The sequence below is a fragment of the Prenolepis imparis genome, unplaced genomic scaffold (assembly GCF_030444845.1).
Source record: "Prenolepis imparis isolate NDT839.2.m4 unplaced genomic scaffold, iyPreImpa1.0 SCAF_209, whole genome shotgun sequence".
Lineage (NCBI taxonomy): Eukaryota > Metazoa > Arthropoda > Insecta > Hymenoptera > Formicidae > Prenolepis > Prenolepis imparis.
In genome coordinates this window covers 45,280-63,388 of record NW_028141367.1, presented here as the reverse complement: position 1 = coordinate 63,388, position 18,109 = coordinate 45,280, and the positions used below count along the sequence as shown (strand labels likewise).

The following is an 18,109-nucleotide window of genomic DNA, read 5'->3' as shown; positions in this document are numbered from 1 at the left end:
GAGAGATTAAGCAGTGGTATCAACGCAGAGTACTCTTGTCATGTAAAATTATCGTTCTTGTTCTTGTCTTCGCTCGCATTTCAATATCTCTGATTAGAATAATTTCGCGGCAACTCCACTCTGCCCCTCTACCATTAGGAAAGCTAACCGGCCCGTAGCGAAACTTCGACCAAGAAACTTTGAAGTTTGGTTGTTGTTTCGCGAATTGACGCGTGAAAGATCGCGTCTGGCGCCCAATTTTGTTGTTCCGATTATCGCGTGAATTACGGCCTTTTTCCGCTGCGGTACGCGCGAAACGCCTTGTATTCTGGTTCCCTACGCGCGAATTCATATAACTCCTTTTTTGTTGACGGCCAATCCCCTTGCTCTGTTTATTTAATATGTAAATGTGCAAAAAAAATTATAGGTATCCATTTAAAAAAACTATGTTGACTTTTATAACTCAAAAAGGTCACGAATAAAAAAAAATTTTTTACATGCACTTTGTAGCTGACTCAAAGCCATGCAAATTTCTCTTATTAAACTTTCTTGTAACTTTGATCAGTTGCGAGATATTTGCTCGGACACTTATAAACAAACACCCTGTATATATATATAATATAAAATATATAATAGAATAAAATTACAGGCAAAACAAAAATAATTATTAATCATTTAAAATTAAGAAACATTTAAATCTATGGTTATGTTCAAAACATTTAATTATATTATCTATTTTCCTTGAGACAGATTGAGAACTCAAACTATAAAAGATATTTTATTTACTAAAAACCTTTAACGAATTGAGCGTCGGTTTATTATTCTTTATTATCTTATTGTTAGAACAATTAGATAATTTAGAAGAATTAGAAGAACAAGTCCACATTTTACGATAGTTATGATAAGATTTGCGAAAAAAATTTATTTCACCCCGTGGAGTGCGTCGAAGTACACAATTTTTTTTAGACAAAACACGTCCTTACTTTTGAAGCAGTGGCGTACGGGGGAGCAGGATAAATTAAAAATCTGACGAATAGTTTTTAAAGTAGAGACTTCAAGCTTGACAGTGAAAAAAAAATTTTCAAATCCGATCATTTTTAGCGGAGTTATGCTTATTTGAAATTATGCGAAATTTTGACTTAAAATACATATGCGTTAATTTTGTTGACGAGTGTATATATATATAACTGTATATTGTATATTATAATGTATATATGTATATAACACTTATATAAATAATTGTTTTTGTTTTAATGTTTTATTAATTATCGTGTTTCATTTAGTCAAATAAATAAAATTTTCTATTCTGTTTTTATTTTTTTTTTTTATTTTTTTTATTTTTGTGCGTTCAAATATTATAACATCAAAATAATATGACAAGTTCGTTACAATAAATTTTCTTCCGTAAGAAAAGTCACTTTCGAATTCACTTTCTAATTTAACCGTACACAACCGGAGGCTCAGGACGAGGCTGACGAGTCTCGGAAAATGAGAAGCATGGAACGACGCCTAATACGGGTCCTGCGCCTTGCGGAAAAACAAGGACCACCAACAGTGCAATTGCCTCGAAGCTCCAGTAGTGTTCAATGCAGACACGTTATTCTAAAAAAATGTCAAGAAAATTTATAATGAAAAACTCAAAAATATCATTCTTTTAAATATCTAGAGTTTGAAGCATAGAGTAACGTTAGACATTGAGAAGAATTTTCATATAGTTATATATAATAATAATATTACCACAGATTACATAATAAAATACTATCTAAAGTTAGAGTTATATAATAAAAAAATAATGACTAGAGAAAGCCGTTACATAAAATTATATTAATTTTAACTTGTATTACGTAGTACTAAATTTGAGAAGTTAAGATTCTATCATAATATCGAATTAGACGCTAAGATAAATAATATGACTCAAAAGAGAGAGAGAGAGAGAGAGAAAATAGTAGAAAAGAATAAAATTATTGCGTGCAATAGGAATGATTATTAAATTATAGACTGTTGCATTATCAAAAAATATATTACATTCATTAAATAATTAAATATGAAATTCTGCATATCAAGCAGCTATCAAATATTATCAAATGTTAAGAAAATACGTGCCTAATAATACTATCGCATTGCGCATAAGCTTTAAACAATTGTTATATTAGGTATACATACATTACGGTGATATCGGGTCGATAGCTAATAAATCGATACATTGCAAGTTTAATAATAGCACTATATTGAGCATTATATGTACATAGTAATCAGTCAAAAAAAATATATATTCCGCATTTATTGTAGTCATAACCATATACTAGGCATAGAAACAATACATGACAGTTTTAACAATAGTACTACATCACACACTACATAGAGAAAAGTATGCTAAATCGTACTCCTTAAGGTAAATATTAAAATTGCAATAAAACTATCAAAAAAATGACAAAATTTTTTATTATTTTAAAATTATGGTTTTTTGTCAACGATATACTCTAAATATTAACATAAATTTATCATTGTTTTATATCCCAGTAAGCAAGGAACATTAGATTAACATTTTGAAATATTGATTTTATATGAATTTTATTAAGGTTTTTATATAATATTTTATAAATGTTTTCAAAATATTATTTAATGAAATGATATTTCTGAATGTTTAAAAAATGTTATAATAATATTATTCCAAATATTTTATAAATGATGCTGTTATACATTTATTGAGATAAATTCAACATATCTACAATATTTGCAGAATATTTTATTTTATCTTTTATGTAATGTTAAAATAATAAGAGTTTTGTGTTGTTATAATGTTTTCTGTATTACTTTAAAATATATGTTATGCAATATTACAGTAATATTAAATAATAATACTTTGTTGCTTATAAATGAACGATTTTATTTCTATGTAATCATGATTTTATTTCTATATAATCATTGATTTATTTGTAATAGTAATCAAAAAGCAGATAAATAACTCCAAAATAAAGTTTAGATTTTCAATACTAACAGTGAATATTGCAACATTAACTTCAGTAATAAATTAATTACTACATATAGATGAATAATTTTTCATTTGTTGCGATTTATTTATAATTGCATTATACACAAATGCAATTTTGCTGTATAAAAGCTGCACTTATACATAATGCGATTGACCGCAATCCATGAATTAAAACACTCGATCGCCTCGTACTAAATACCTGCGATGTCTTGTTCGAAGCTTAAAGCTCACATATGAGGGCACCTTAAATCTTGCTCAATCACGTGTGTGGTTGCGTGTGCTGTGCCGACGCCGACACGAATCGACGTTAACTTAATCCAAGGTAATCCTTCCTTTTCTAAGTAATAATATTTATATAATAGTACATAAATAATCAAATAAAGTTGGAAAAAATATTGTAACGTAAATTTTTGATATTTTTTACGTATACTTGACTTATCTTATTCAATCATTGTCGTGCTTGATGAAATAGGTTAGTTTGCTAAGTTGCACGCAAAACATTAATAAATTCTAAGATGTGGCATTCTAAAACGCGTGTGTTTACAGGTTTATATGACTTAACGAACGGATTTAACAAACTGAATCTTTGTTTATTTCAATCTTATGTGATTTAACCTGAAAGCCATTTCAAATATTCCAACTAAATTTGGCTTACAATTAGTTTATCACAAGTTAACATTTGATATATGCAAAATATTGATATTTTTTATCCTAATACATTTGCATGTGTTACAGTATTGCCACAAAAAGTTTCAAAACTTGAAAAATAAGGATTGGTGAAATATATATTAACACGTGGAACAAAAATTATAAGAGAGGTAAGTTTAATAATTAAAAAAAAATAACATGAAAGCTTCCTAATTATGGGATGAATTTGTTTACTGTCTATTTAATCTTTTTAAAAAAATTTATTTTTGACTGAATAAGAGGAGAGCACAAAGATTTTTTTGCACATTTTAAAAGTCCATTATTAGTATATAATTGAATTATTTCGTTGTATTTTTATTATATAAGAAGATTTAACTATAGGCAGATGTACGCATGCTACTGATTTCTAACTAAATTTATTTTACTGTTAAATAGATATGCATAAAAAATGCTTTAAATTTCAAGTAGTCTTAATTATCTCCATTAATTTATCTCCATTAATACATCATGCGATATATAACCACAGTATATTTCAATATTTATTATTTTTTGTCAAAATATCCCTTTATACATAATAGCCTCTATTTTATATATATGATCCACACAATATATTTGAAACTAATTACAGTATTGAAAGATAGAAGTGATAGAGGGTTCCAACAAAACAGAATATTCCATATTTTTTGTCAATAAAATATTAAATATCTTTTATAGTATAAGCTTTATTAATATCTCAATGCTTTATTAATATCTCAATGCTTTATTAATATCTCAATGCTTTTTTATAGAAAATAAAGAACAGAAAACGATTTGAAAGCATGGTTTCATGAAAAAAAATTGATTTTCGTGTCTAGTCTGATTTTCCACGTACAAGAAAATATTGCCATATCAGATTATGTCCCCTTTTGTCGGAAGAATTTTCAACTGTATAATATTTTATTTTGATTTCACGAATAGTCGTGAAGATATTCGCGTTATTTGAATTGGCTTTTATTTAAAATGGGCTACTCTATACATTATATTTTATTGTTATTTTCATTTTTGATATTTTTTCTGTATGATATTCAAATTTTTAATGAGTTTTTGTATGCACATTCTTTTATGTGTACATATGTATATATGTACATACATAATGTATAAATATACAAAATTAAACTTCTCAAGAGTTTTGTCTAAGTTGATGAAATGTACATAATATTATTTAATATAATTATTATAATTTGATCTTTTTATCTATTTTTATTACTTTTTATTTTTCAGAAATAAGTAAAAAGTATACCATTATTTTTTCTAAATAATGTACTAATATATATAAAATATTTGTGGCTTTTATATCTAAAGAATCTAGCTCTCAAAATAGAATTATCAAGAAGTTCAAAAAACTAATTTTTTTAAAATTATATTCTACCCCTAAATATTAATTATGGAAAGCAAACAAAATTTAACGCATAAGGTAAGAGTTCCAAAATTAACAAAAATTTATATATTCTCCGATATTTTTTATTATTTATATTTTGATAAATGAGATGTCAATTGAACTATTATTGCAATGTGTATCAAGTCTACAAAAGAATTATGAATGAGATAATATTAATTGAAAAATATTCTTATGTATAATTGTTGTAATTTTTAAATTTTTTTAAAAGTAATTACTATTTATTTTTTTTACCGAATAATTACTATTTATAAAATAAAAAATAATTACTATTTATATTTATACCGACTAATTACTATTCATATTTTTAAATTATTATTATTATTTTTAGTTTTACAAAAAATATCATAATGAGAAATATTTGAAAAGACTCGTGCGTAACAATATTCGAAAAAATGCTGTAAAAAATAAGGAAAAAAAATGTTCGCAAAAAAAGGAAATAATTGAAGCTCCTATTTCTTCACTTGTTCAATTAGAACAATCATCTTCCAATTTCCCAATTATTCCTCCAATTAATCAAAATACGGTAGAAATCAATAACATTCCAAGTGCTTCATTGTCTTATGTATCTGAATCGTCAACATGTCATAATTCTGAATTATCAATCGAGATATTTTTAAATCAGCTTAGATCTTGGACAATTGAACATCATATTGCTCAAAATGCAGTTAGTAATTTATTAAAAATAATAAAATCACACTTCAAATTAGATTCATTGCCTTCAGATTCACGTACTATTATGAAAACTGAAAATATTAATAATAAAATCATTAATTTAAATCCTGGAAAATATTATCATTTCGGATTAAATTCACAATTAGTATTGAAATTAAATCAGAATGATTTTCAAGATGATGAAGTTATTTTATCAATTAATATTGATGGACTTCCACTTACAAAAAGTAGTAATAGCCAATTTTGGCCTATTTTGATTAAAATAGACGAACTAGGAAAAATAGAACCGTTTCCAGTAGGTATATATCACGGAGAAAGTAAACCTAGTAATTCTAACATGTTTCTCTCAACATTTATTGAAGAAATAAAAATTTTACAAAAAGAAGGTTTAAATTTCAATGGCAGAATTGTAAAAGTGATAATTAGTAAAATTCTGTGTGATGCTCCTGCAAAATCCTTTATACTATGTATAAAGAATTTCAATTCATATCAAAGCTGTACAAAATGTTGGGCTGAAGGTTTATTTCAAAATAGAAGAATGACCTTTCCAGAATTAAATTCAAAATTGAGAACGAATGAGGAATTTTATTCTCAAATTGATGAGGATTATCACAAAGAAACATCTTTTATGTGATTTGAAAATTGATCTTGTTAAATCTGTCCCTTTGGATTACATGCATTTAGTGTTACTGGGAATTATGAAACGTTTAATAGCATTTTGGATTAAAGGAAATCAACAAGTTCGTCTATTAAAAGAGGATATTGATATTATTAACGAAAAATTGAAATTAGTATACAAATCAACTCCCTATGAGTTTTCAAGAAAACCAAGATCAATAACAGAATACGACAAATGGAAAGCGGTTGAACTGAGAACCTTTTTACTTTATTATGGTCCATGGCTTATGAAGCCATTTTTAAAGGAGCAGTATTTCCTCCATTTTCTTTCTTTACATTGTGCGATTCGGATTTTGATATGTGACGATTTAATAGAAAAATATATTGATTATGCTAATGACCTATTAATATACTTTGCAAGTGAGTTCGGCGATTTATATGGAAATGAGTACATCAATCACAATGTTCATAATATTATACATTTAACATTAGACGTGAAAAATTTTCATTGGATAAATTCAGCTGTTTTCCATTCGAAAACTACATGCATAAAATTAAAATGATGTTGAAAACGTCGAATAATCCATTGGCACAATTTATAAAGAGAGTTAATGAGTGTAATAAATACGCTTCACATAAAATAGATGAAAAATTTCATGTTAAAGAAAATGGTTTTGCCTTCATAAATAATACATATGTAGAGTGTTTTTCAGCAATTTATTATAAAAATTTCAAAATTGAGACTAAAGAACCCAATTGCAATTTCCTTTTAAAAAGCAATGAAGCCATAAAAGTAATTAATATTTTTCGAGTTCATAACGAATTTCGTATTAAATATGTAAAATTAGAGTTAATAGTATTTTGAAAATCCCATGGATAGTACCATATTTTGGTGTGGTCTTGCTCACGTAACTGATGAAGAAAATATTATTTCTATTGAGGAAATATCACGAAAAGCTTTTAAAATAGAAGACTATTTTTTATCCATATTGCATACAAATTAATTTTTAAAGTGAGACATGTTATGTTACTTCATACCATCTTAAAATTTTGTCTGTGTTTGTGGGGGGGAGGGGATATTCCAATCGCATTTTACAATTTTTATTACAACTTTTAATTTTAAATTTATTGAGCTAATTTTATAATTAAGTTCTTATGAACAGTTTTTACATTATTTACTACTTTTTTCGTGCTTTACTGCTATTTTGTGCTTTAATATCATTTTATATTACTTAATATATATAAAACATTATTTATCAACTTTTTTCTCTTTAGCAGTTATTTTCTACACATTGTTTATGTCTTTTCTTATTCGGAAAATTCTTTATTTCTTGTATTTAAAAATCAAAAGCAATATTTTTGTTATTTTAGTATGCACTGGTACAATTTGAGCATATGGAATTCCCAGTAGTTCCTATATTCTGGCTAGAAGAACCAAACTATTGTTATTGGCCTCACGGAATGAAAAATATAAGATAGTTAGAGGAATACCAGTGGAAGATAATTGGATGAAATATAAATGCAATGTTATTAGTAAGTATAGTAAGTACAGTTAGATTGATTAATATATAATAAGTACTATTGCTAACGAAAATTTAGAAAAATTTATTAAAACATCTTTTGTTAGAATATAAATTTGACTTTTTGTAACATTTATAAGAAATATGGATGAATCAAATTTAAACATAAACAAGTACATCCAAAGAATATTAAAATTCATTTGTTCTACATTTTTATAGTACTTAAATGTTTATATAAATTTCCAGTACTCTGCGTTGATACCACTGATTGTATATTATATTTAATTGATGTAATGAGTACTTCTTATTTTTAGTTACTTATGAGTTAGCTTTAGAGGCTGAAAAAACCGCTGTTGCTTCGTCAGAATCTGAAAATGAACGACAATCAGGAAAAAGAAAAGTTAAATATAACAAACATAAGCAGGATTATGTTGATTATGTTGGCCCTCCAAGAATGGTCTCCTCATACAAGAAATCAGGTGACACAAGTACTAGTACCGCAGGTAAATTTTTTTTACTTAGTCGCAAGTATATCATATAGATTTAGATATAGTATAATATATATAATATATTTATGTGTTATTATATGTATATAGGTATATATATGATTATATTGTATATATATGTACATTCTGTTCAAGTATTTTGATTACTTGTATCTTTGATTATTTATTTGTGTTTGTATTGGTTTGCTAAATGTAAGTTTATTTTTAAAATTTTACTTATTTCATTGAAATAAATATTAATTAAGAATATGTATTAATAATAAATAATCTTACACTTAATGTTAAAAATAATTAATAAGAAAAATATAAGTTTTTAAATAAATCAGATAAAGGGTAAGTTAGGCTTTATTTACGAGCGTTAATAGATGAAAATGTATTTAAATTTTAATTATACTGTATACATGAGATAGTTGGTATTATATGTACATTATAATTAACAGAAAACGTCGATACGTTTCGACACTCACTTGTGTCTTCTCAATCGTAAGTTTAATTAATGTGAGACAATTATTCTACATTATATTTATTATAGTAATTAAACAGTTGCATTAGACATCTTAAAAGTTGGTTGTTGTAGTCGGTATTTCTTTAGTCAATATATTATCATCTTTTGTTCGTGGAACTTGTTGTTCTTTTCAATGATGTTTTACATATGTCATTTGACATTTAATTACTAAATATAATGTAGAATAATTGTCTTACATTAATTAAACTTACGATTGAGAAGACACAAGTGAGTGTCGAAACGTATCGACGTTTTCTGTTAATTATAATGTACATATAATACCAACTATCTCATGTATACAGTATAATTAAAATTTAAATACATTTTCACCTATTAACGCTCGTAAATAAAGCCTAACTTACCCTTTATCTGATTTATCTAATAACTACGAGCTATATAAAATACTATATAAGTTTTTAATTCTAAGTATTTGTTATATATAATAAAATTATATATATATATATATATATATATATATATATATATATACTAACAAACAGAATCTAATATTAACTTTGATTTATTTTCTAACAAAATTTTCAAATTCGATAAAATTTTTTTCATAACAAGCATGTATATTAAATACATAGAATATATCAAATATGTTCATACATATTTTTATATTGTATAATTTTATTATTCCATATAATTCTTTACAATATTATATAATTCTATAGATTTAAACCATGTGAATTTATAAACGCTCTATAGATTTATACATGCTTTTATATGAAAAATTGTTTACCGGTAAAATATGTTTGAATATATTTCATTTTACAAAATAATTGTATTCTATTTTTAGAATCATTGGATGGAACAGAATCACCAAAATTCAGAATTAGATAATGCAGAAGAAAGCGATGGTAATGCAAAAATTATTTTAATAAAAAAAGTAAAATTTATTAATTTTATTAAATCTTGCAGAAAATGACATATTAACGGATGATATCAACAATGCGCCAGTAATTATTGCACAAGGGACAATAAATGATGATTTCATAAATGAATTTAAAGAAATAATGAAAGATATTCAATTTGAACTAGAAAGTATGAAAAACAAACAGGAGGAATCACTTTCGCAGATTCAGGAAACTGTAAATATGATCCTGGCTAAAATTAATAATGAGCAATATCGCAATAAGGAAAACATGATAATAAAAGATAATAAGATTGCAAAATACCTTCCATTAAATTCGATTGAAAATTTCCTTGAGTTAGAGGATATACTGAAAGATGATGACGAAGCTTTAACGCAAGTAGTAAGTAAAGCTAGACATCGCACAGATGCACGCTATTAAGTTCTTTTTCTCTTTTTTTTTTTTTACTACAGTATTAATTAACTCCTTGATACACACAACTGTCAAAATATGCAATGACATATGTACAGATGTTGCTCATATCTACAGACTATATTTATATATATATACATATATTTTTTTTTCTTTTCCTGATAAAAGAAATATCTTAGACAAATAAATATTCCATTAGATTTTATAAAGATTTCTTTTATTATTTTCAAAAATTATATTAATAATTTTAATAATTATATCAATAGTGTAACAAATTTTTTTATAGGTTAATAAAGTGTTATTAATTGGAGGAAAAAATGAGAAAGATTTTTTTCGAAGAACCTTAAGTGCAATCTTTACTGATAATTTAGCTTCAATATGCTCATGGACAGGGCAAAAAAATAACTTTAAAATTAAGGATACATATATTATAATAGGTATCAAAAGTAAGTACTTTTGTATATATGTACATACATGTACACGCGCAACATATACACACATTAATTGACATGTATAGTTATTCTAAATCTTAAAATGAAATATATCAATTGGAATAGCAAGAGAAAAGTTACATAAATAAAATAAAGGCTATTTTGTATTATGATGCAATTAAAACAAAATTACATTTTATGATTTACATTTTTCTTATTCTAGAAGCTTTTAGAACAGCATTTCCTCGGGTTACGGAAAGGGATTTCGAATTCTCAATAATGGAATGGTTTAGATTTGCCACCGTTCGTAAACAAAGAAAACAAAGAGTTTAAGAGAAATAAGACAACATAGAGTGCAAGTAGGTATGTTATTTGATTATTTGTCTCGATAACTTTATTATTAATTATTACTGTAGATTTTAAAATCTTGTAAGTGTAATATACTATTTTTATTTTTTAGGGAGAAAATGTGGGAATTAAAAGTTAGCACTTTTTAAAAGAATAAATTTTATTTTAATGTTTCATATTTTTAAATTTTATTTGATGTAAACTTGATATTTCAATTTTTATATTTTATTGTATTTGATTCAATGCCTTTATAAAAATAAAATATATGTTCTGTATCTTCTATATTTTTCTTTTATTTCACATATCCATACCTAAATACATACAGAGTATTCCAAAATTTGCAAATCAAAATACTATATAAACAAAAAAGTTATCGAAAAACAAAGTAAAATAGTTTTATTTGTAGATTTTTATTTCAAGAAATGATTTTTGAGATTTATATTTCAAAAACTATTTTTTTAAATAAAAATGTACGAGTAACTATTTTATTTTATTTTTCGATAACTTTCTTATTTACTATAGTATTTTGATTCGCGAATTTCGGAATACCCTGTATGTATGTATGTGTATGTACACACACACACACACACACACACACACACACATATATATATATATATATAATGTCATATACATTTAAATATTTTAGTAACATTAAAAATATATTGAAAAAATGTTGAAAAATATATACTTGTAATAGAAATAAAATATTTCTAACAATTTTAAATAGATGTTAGAATAAATATTGTTTTAACGTAAGAAAAATATTAATACAACATCATTTGCAATGTTATACAACTCTCATTTCAACGTTTTTAAAACCTTTAGATGTGCGTCAAAGTTTGTTTACGATGACGTTGTATACAACGTTACGAACTACATATTCTGAAACGTTACATGTTGTTAAATATCATTTTAGTAACATTGATGAAATGATATTTTGCTTACTGGGATCTTTTAATAAATAATTTTTTAGTAAAATTCAAAGACCTTGCTTCTCCTAATATCTAACTTTGACTCTTTTTTATATAGATTAGTTTGATTGAAATAACTTGTGTGATTTTAAAATATAATATAAAGAATCAACCTAAATAAACGTGTAAACGAAACAGTTTAGAGAAATGACATAAGTCTTTTATTTAAAAATGAATAGGGATATTACAGACATTTTCTTTGATGTTCTAGAAAACATATCGAAATCCCGATTACGAGACTCTAAATAGATGTGTTATTATAAACAGTAAGTCTTCTGTAAATCTTTCACCGATGAACAAAATTTTCAACAGTGAATTCGTATCCTTAAGCAGCAATAATATCGATAATACAGATAAAATTATCAATAAAGATATACAACGTCTGACAGAGATCACATTCGTAATCCGGTAAAATTAAGGGCAACAAATAAAAATATGAACATCGTTTTGATGAGCACACACTATTTCTATGGTCGAAGACTCGAAACTTCCTCGACTTGTCAATCATCAAGAGTATCGACTATTCCTGCCGAATTGATGTGTACAACCGGTGAGCATGCCATCTTTTCTTTTCATATGTTTTTACATACCGTAAATTTTATTATATTGTTAAATTTTGTAAATTAATTGTAAACAAAACATATTTTGTCGACTTAATTTATTTCGTACAAAACACCGTCTTATCCCTTTCGTGAATTAACGGATAACCATATATATATTATATGTTAAAAATGAGTCGAAATTTTCCATCACCGCAGAAACAATGGTCCTTTATATTTAAAAAATTTCTAAAATATAACGGGAAATAATGTTCGATGCTCAACAGCTGCTATAAAGAATTTGTCGCAGTGTAATGTATCAAAGACAGTTGGTATCCATATGTTGACGAAAAGGCGCATGAAAAAATTATGCATTGACATTAAATTTTAGTATAAAAATTTTTCATAAATGTTTGAAACTGTTAAGAATAAAATAATAATTTTTATCGCATTTTATTGCCACTTATTTTATTCTTACTTTTTTGGAATTAAAACAAAATAATTTCTAATTCTTGAAAATATAAAATGTTATATGGATTTTTTTTTAGTTTTTAATCATGAATTTGGAATGAACGTAAGCGAGTTCCCTATCAATGATGGTTGCACGTCGCTGTATATGTTGTCACCTTCTTTATCTGAATCGTACACCAACGGCAGACTGGATTACGGCAGCACTATTAGCCTTTGGGAATTGATTGAACGATTGTCGACTGACGAGGGACTTTGCAAACTTCGGGAAATACTAAAATATGATATGAGTTCACATGCTACGCGTTATTCGTCAGAATTGATCTTCGAAATGGAGAAAAATTTGAATATGAATGATCTGCTGCGAGCACTAGACGCCAAACAATTGTTTATGCCCGACGCGATTCGTGTGGATCATTTATTCACGAGAGACGATGAAAGTGTGCACTTCGGTAATGTCGTGCATCGTGCTACATCAAGGTCACGAAGGAGAACGTCAACGCAGCTGCGATCACCTTGATCACCGGACAAAAGCCCTCTTCGAGCAACACGATAACCGACGTGAATAACGATGTGCCGTTTGTTTGGCTGATTTATGACAAACTGCACGAAGACATCCTCTTTGTCGGCGTTTTTAATGAACATAACGAGATCAATTCCGAGATTTGGTAGAGTTAAATGCAAATTAACTGCAGAGGTACACAAATCGGACGTGGACTATGGAACGGCTACTAGTAATAGATCTGTATAGTTATTGGAAGATGTTGTAATTATTCTAACTATATTTTGTTTTTTATGAGTCAATTTTTTGTCAATTTCAGTTAATATGCATTATCGCTCGTGCGCGATATACTCTATGAACAATTTATGTTTAAAATTTGGAGACCGAAGAAATACTATTCAAGTGTATCATACAAATTTATGTTCGCTTGGCATTTATATCATTTATCTGAAAATTGAAAAAAAAAGAAAATTTGTATTCTCCAAAATATTTTGGACATATAATCTGTTAGATGATTTGCATTAATCTATACTTGTATTTGAATTTCATTGTTTAAACATTTTTTTTAATTAACTAAACTAAAAAACATGTGACTAACATTAAATAGCCTTGATATTATGATCTTATAATATGTAAATGCTAAATTTCGATGAACCAGTAAATATATGTATGAATGTATATATATGTATATTTATATACACACACACCACGCACATATTCATGTACATACATATACATACATGTACACACATGTACATTCATATACATATATATATACATATATATATGTATACATATTCATATTTATATGTGTGTATACATATATACACGTATACATGTATATGAATAAAATTTCTATCATAAATGTACATCATTGAATTACTTTTTCCGGATTTTATAGAAAAAACATTTGGAAGCCAAAAAATAATTATCTGTCGAAATTCAGTATTATTTATAGAATATATATTAAAATATTGCTTACAAAATTTGTAAAACGTTAAACGTGCTATCGTAATGTAAAAGAAAAAAGTTAAAATTATTTTTCTTTTATAAATATGTGCTGTGCTTAACTCTATTTGAATTATGTTATAGTATTGCTATAGTTAGTAAATATAATTATATCTTATATCTTTGATAACATTATATATATCAAGAGACACGGTAGTGTCTCGCGCCTAGTTTGGGCGAAGCCGACCCCTTAGAAGCGAGGCACCGTGTATCTTTACGTGAATCGGACAGTTGAGGTAATCATAGATTTCGGATGCTTAATAACGGCTGAAGCGATCGAGTTTTTACTAGTCTTAATCGAAAGATCGAGGTCGAATTAAATAAGGAAAGTGTCTTTATTTTTGCTCTACGTTCATTATAAACGAAGATATCACGATGCAAAGTTTCAATATGAAAAATTTCTTGTAAGAAACGTCCACGTCGTCATCGTTCGCAAGTCCCCAATGTGCGCATGCGCGATTCTTGTACAGTTCCAGCTTTTGGTACAAGGGCGCTAGTGCTTCGTAATGTCACCGACTAGGTACTAGCACCGACTAGGTACTAGTAAAGACGGTCAGCCCTGGGTAAATTTCTGTCTCTACCAAATGGGCTCGGTGGGCCCGTCATACGGTCGGTAATGATTATATTAGTTATTCTCTCCAACCTGTACGGAGAATAACTAACAAGAACATTTTACCGACTTTACCTTACCAAATTCCTATCTCATTATTTATATATGAATATATAATTATTATAATTATGTTGAATATAAACTATATAATGACACTAATGTAAATAAAAAAAAATAATATGTAAAAATAATATAATTATAATAAAACAATAATAATATTAATAATTATTAATAAATAAATTAAATTAAAAAAATTAAAATTAAAATAATATACAAATTTAAAAAATACACACATATATATATATATAATTATCGTATTTGAATATTTTGAATATTGTAATCTCTTTAAAACATTGTTTAGAGATTATTATTATTAATATATTTTTTTTTTAATTTATATAATATATATATATTATTTAGTATATATTTCTCTCTCTCTCTCTCTCTCTCTCTCTCTCTCTCTCTCTCTCTCTCTAATTATTATCATTATTTTTTATTTTATTTATTTTTCTATTTGTTTTATTTATGTGACAATAAATGGTTTTCTTGCACTAAACTTTTTATATTTTATATTACATATTTTTAAATATACTATAATTTTATTAAATTAATGAGATTTTTGCGATTAAAATGTCATCAATTACAACATAAATTGGATAATTCTTCACTGAACAAGTAATTAAAATTACATATTTAATTAAAAATTACCCGATTTATGTCGTGTTTGATATCATTTTAATTAAAATTTCATTAATTTATTAAAATTACTTTTAAACTGATATAATGTAAAATAAAAGTTTTAAGTTTTTATTTATAAGCTGTTTATATTCATGAATTGCTATAGATGGGAAAAGCCGATTGTAAGCGACTTCGGAACTCTTTGATATATGATAGGTCTTCTCGCGCTCGCTCTTCGTTGACGGTCTCGCTCTTGCTTTCGCAGGAAGACGCGATTTTCGAATCAGTTTATCTTTCTGAACTGTTCTAGCACGTCGAGAAGATAAACATCTTATGAAATAAAAACTATAACTTTTATTTTACATTTTATTGGTTCGAAAATAATTTTAATGAATTGATGAGATTTTTCTAATTAGAATAACACCAAACATGAGATAAATTGGATGAATTTTATTAAAAATGTAATTAAAATTTTAATTACTAACTAATGAAAAATTATCCGATTTATGTCGTGTTTGGTGTCATTTTAATCGCAAAAACCTCATTAATTCATTAAAATAATTTTCAACTCGATAAAATGCGAAATACAAAAATTGTATTTTCTATAGTAACATGACATATGATATGAAAGATTATATTTAAAGGGAACCCCCCCCCCCCTCGCGAGAGAGACTTCGGAACTCTTTGATGATATGTCATCTCGCTTGTTCTTTATTCGTTCTCGCTCTCGCTTCGACGACATCGGGAATCTTTCCTTATCTACAATAATCACGATTGTAAACATCTTATACATAAAAACTAAAACTTTTAATTTGCATTTTATCGGTTTGAAAATAATTTTAATGGATTAATGAAATTTTAGCGATTAAATGACACCGCAAACACGACATAAATCTGATAATTTTTAGTTAAAATATGCAATTTTAATTACTTGTCTAATAAAAAATTATCTGATTTATGTTGTGATTGGTGTCATTTTAATCATAAAAAATCTCATTAATCTAATAAAATTACATTCAAAAATATAAAATAAAAATAAAAAATGCAAAAAAGCCGCATTTGTCACATAAATAAAACAAGTTAGAAAAGTAAAATAAAAAATAATAAGCCTCGAGAGAGATTCAATGCTTGCATACAAGAGAAAAAAGAAGAAAGGAAGAGAGAAGGAGAGAGGAGAGAAAGAAAGAAAGAGAGAGAGAAATTATACACACTGCTCGATGTTTCGAAATTTGCCAAATATTATAACGGAGGACTCTTGAAATATTATACTAGAATTCTTCAAAAATTGAAAAAAAGCATTCCTTATTTTTTATGTATAATATTTTTATTCAAAGTATTTGTAGTTTAAAAAAAAAGATATATTGTATATACACATACATGTGTATATACCTATATATATATATATATATATATATATATATATATATATATATATATTATTAATATCTCGTATGTACTCGATATAATATATTTTTTTCGAATAATTGCATTTCGCGTGTAAAGGTGCCTTTTCATGCTGACGCTCGACGCTCATTTTTAGCGTCAGAAGACGTCACGTGACCAAAAATAAAGATATCAATTCGTCAATTTTGGTCACGTGACGTCTTTTGACGCTAAAAATGAGCGTCGAGCGTCAGCATGAAAAGGCACCTTTATCATATAATCTCTTATTTTCAATTACTGTTTCTCACTGCGACCGCAATATTACTGAGATGGCGCTAGCGCGCAGCAATCTTTTTCGAGCGACACAAACTCCCGTAAGACCATCGGTCTTTAATAGTATCTCGTCGGTGGTAATGTTTACCACAGACAGATTTTTTTTTTTTTTTTTGGTGAGTTTAACGTGTCTTCAACCGAAGCAGTCTATGGTTATATTGACACAAAACTTATTTCCTTTTATTCCTTGTCAGTTATCTCTAATTTCTTGTGTCTTATTAATTATAACCAGTCCTTTCCCCCCCCCCCCCCACCTATTTAACATCTTAGATTATTTTCCCGCTTTTTTTCAAGAAAATCCATACGGCTTTTAATGGCTCTATGTTAATGTTCCTTAATCATTCATCTATATTATACGGATATTTAACCTCTAGTTTTTCTAAAGTCCTATATAATGTGTTTCTTTCCTCCTCTAGTCTATCACATCGAAATACGAAGTGATATATATCTTGCGGTTCTCTTTCACATTCACACATTGCATCTTCTATATATGTTTTCCTGGCTAGAGATTCTTTTAAGTTGTAATGATTAGCCCTTAACCGATTAATCATGGTGATTAGGCCACGTGGTTCATTTATACTCCTAAACCAAACTTGACTTGTTTCTTTATTATAATATTCATTGAAAAACTTAATTCCTTTGAATTCGCCTTCTCGTTCTAATCCTTT

The 18,109-nt window shown here is 26.7% G+C and overlaps 1 protein-coding gene across 4 annotated transcripts; it reads left to right on the top strand.

Moving 5' to 3' along the window:
- The first annotated feature begins 3,242 nt into the window (after window positions 1-3,242).
- LOC145947996 (uncharacterized) lies at window positions 3,243-11,231 on the top strand. 4 transcript variants are annotated; one of them, XM_083057763.1, is made up of 9 exons: window positions 3,243-3,293; window positions 3,707-3,789; window positions 7,719-7,889; window positions 8,182-8,370; window positions 9,681-9,741; window positions 9,803-10,137; window positions 10,454-10,613; window positions 10,822-10,957; window positions 11,059-11,231. In XM_083057763.1, exons 4-8 carry the CDS (start codon window positions 8,242-8,244, stop codon window positions 10,929-10,931), a joined length of 795 nt encoding a protein of 264 aa, XP_082913889.1. In that variant the 5' UTR covers window positions 3,243-3,293; window positions 3,707-3,789; window positions 7,719-7,889; window positions 8,182-8,241; the 3' UTR covers window positions 10,932-10,957; window positions 11,059-11,231. The 4 variants fall into 4 exon arrangements, with proteins under 4 accessions (XP_082913889.1, XP_082913888.1, XP_082913886.1 ...); XM_083057762.1 differs by having other exon boundaries at window positions 7,719-7,880; window positions 10,822-10,961; window positions 11,059-11,230; XM_083057760.1 differs by having other exon boundaries at window positions 10,822-10,961; window positions 11,059-11,229.
- Window positions 11,232-18,109: the final 6,878 nt, after the last annotated feature.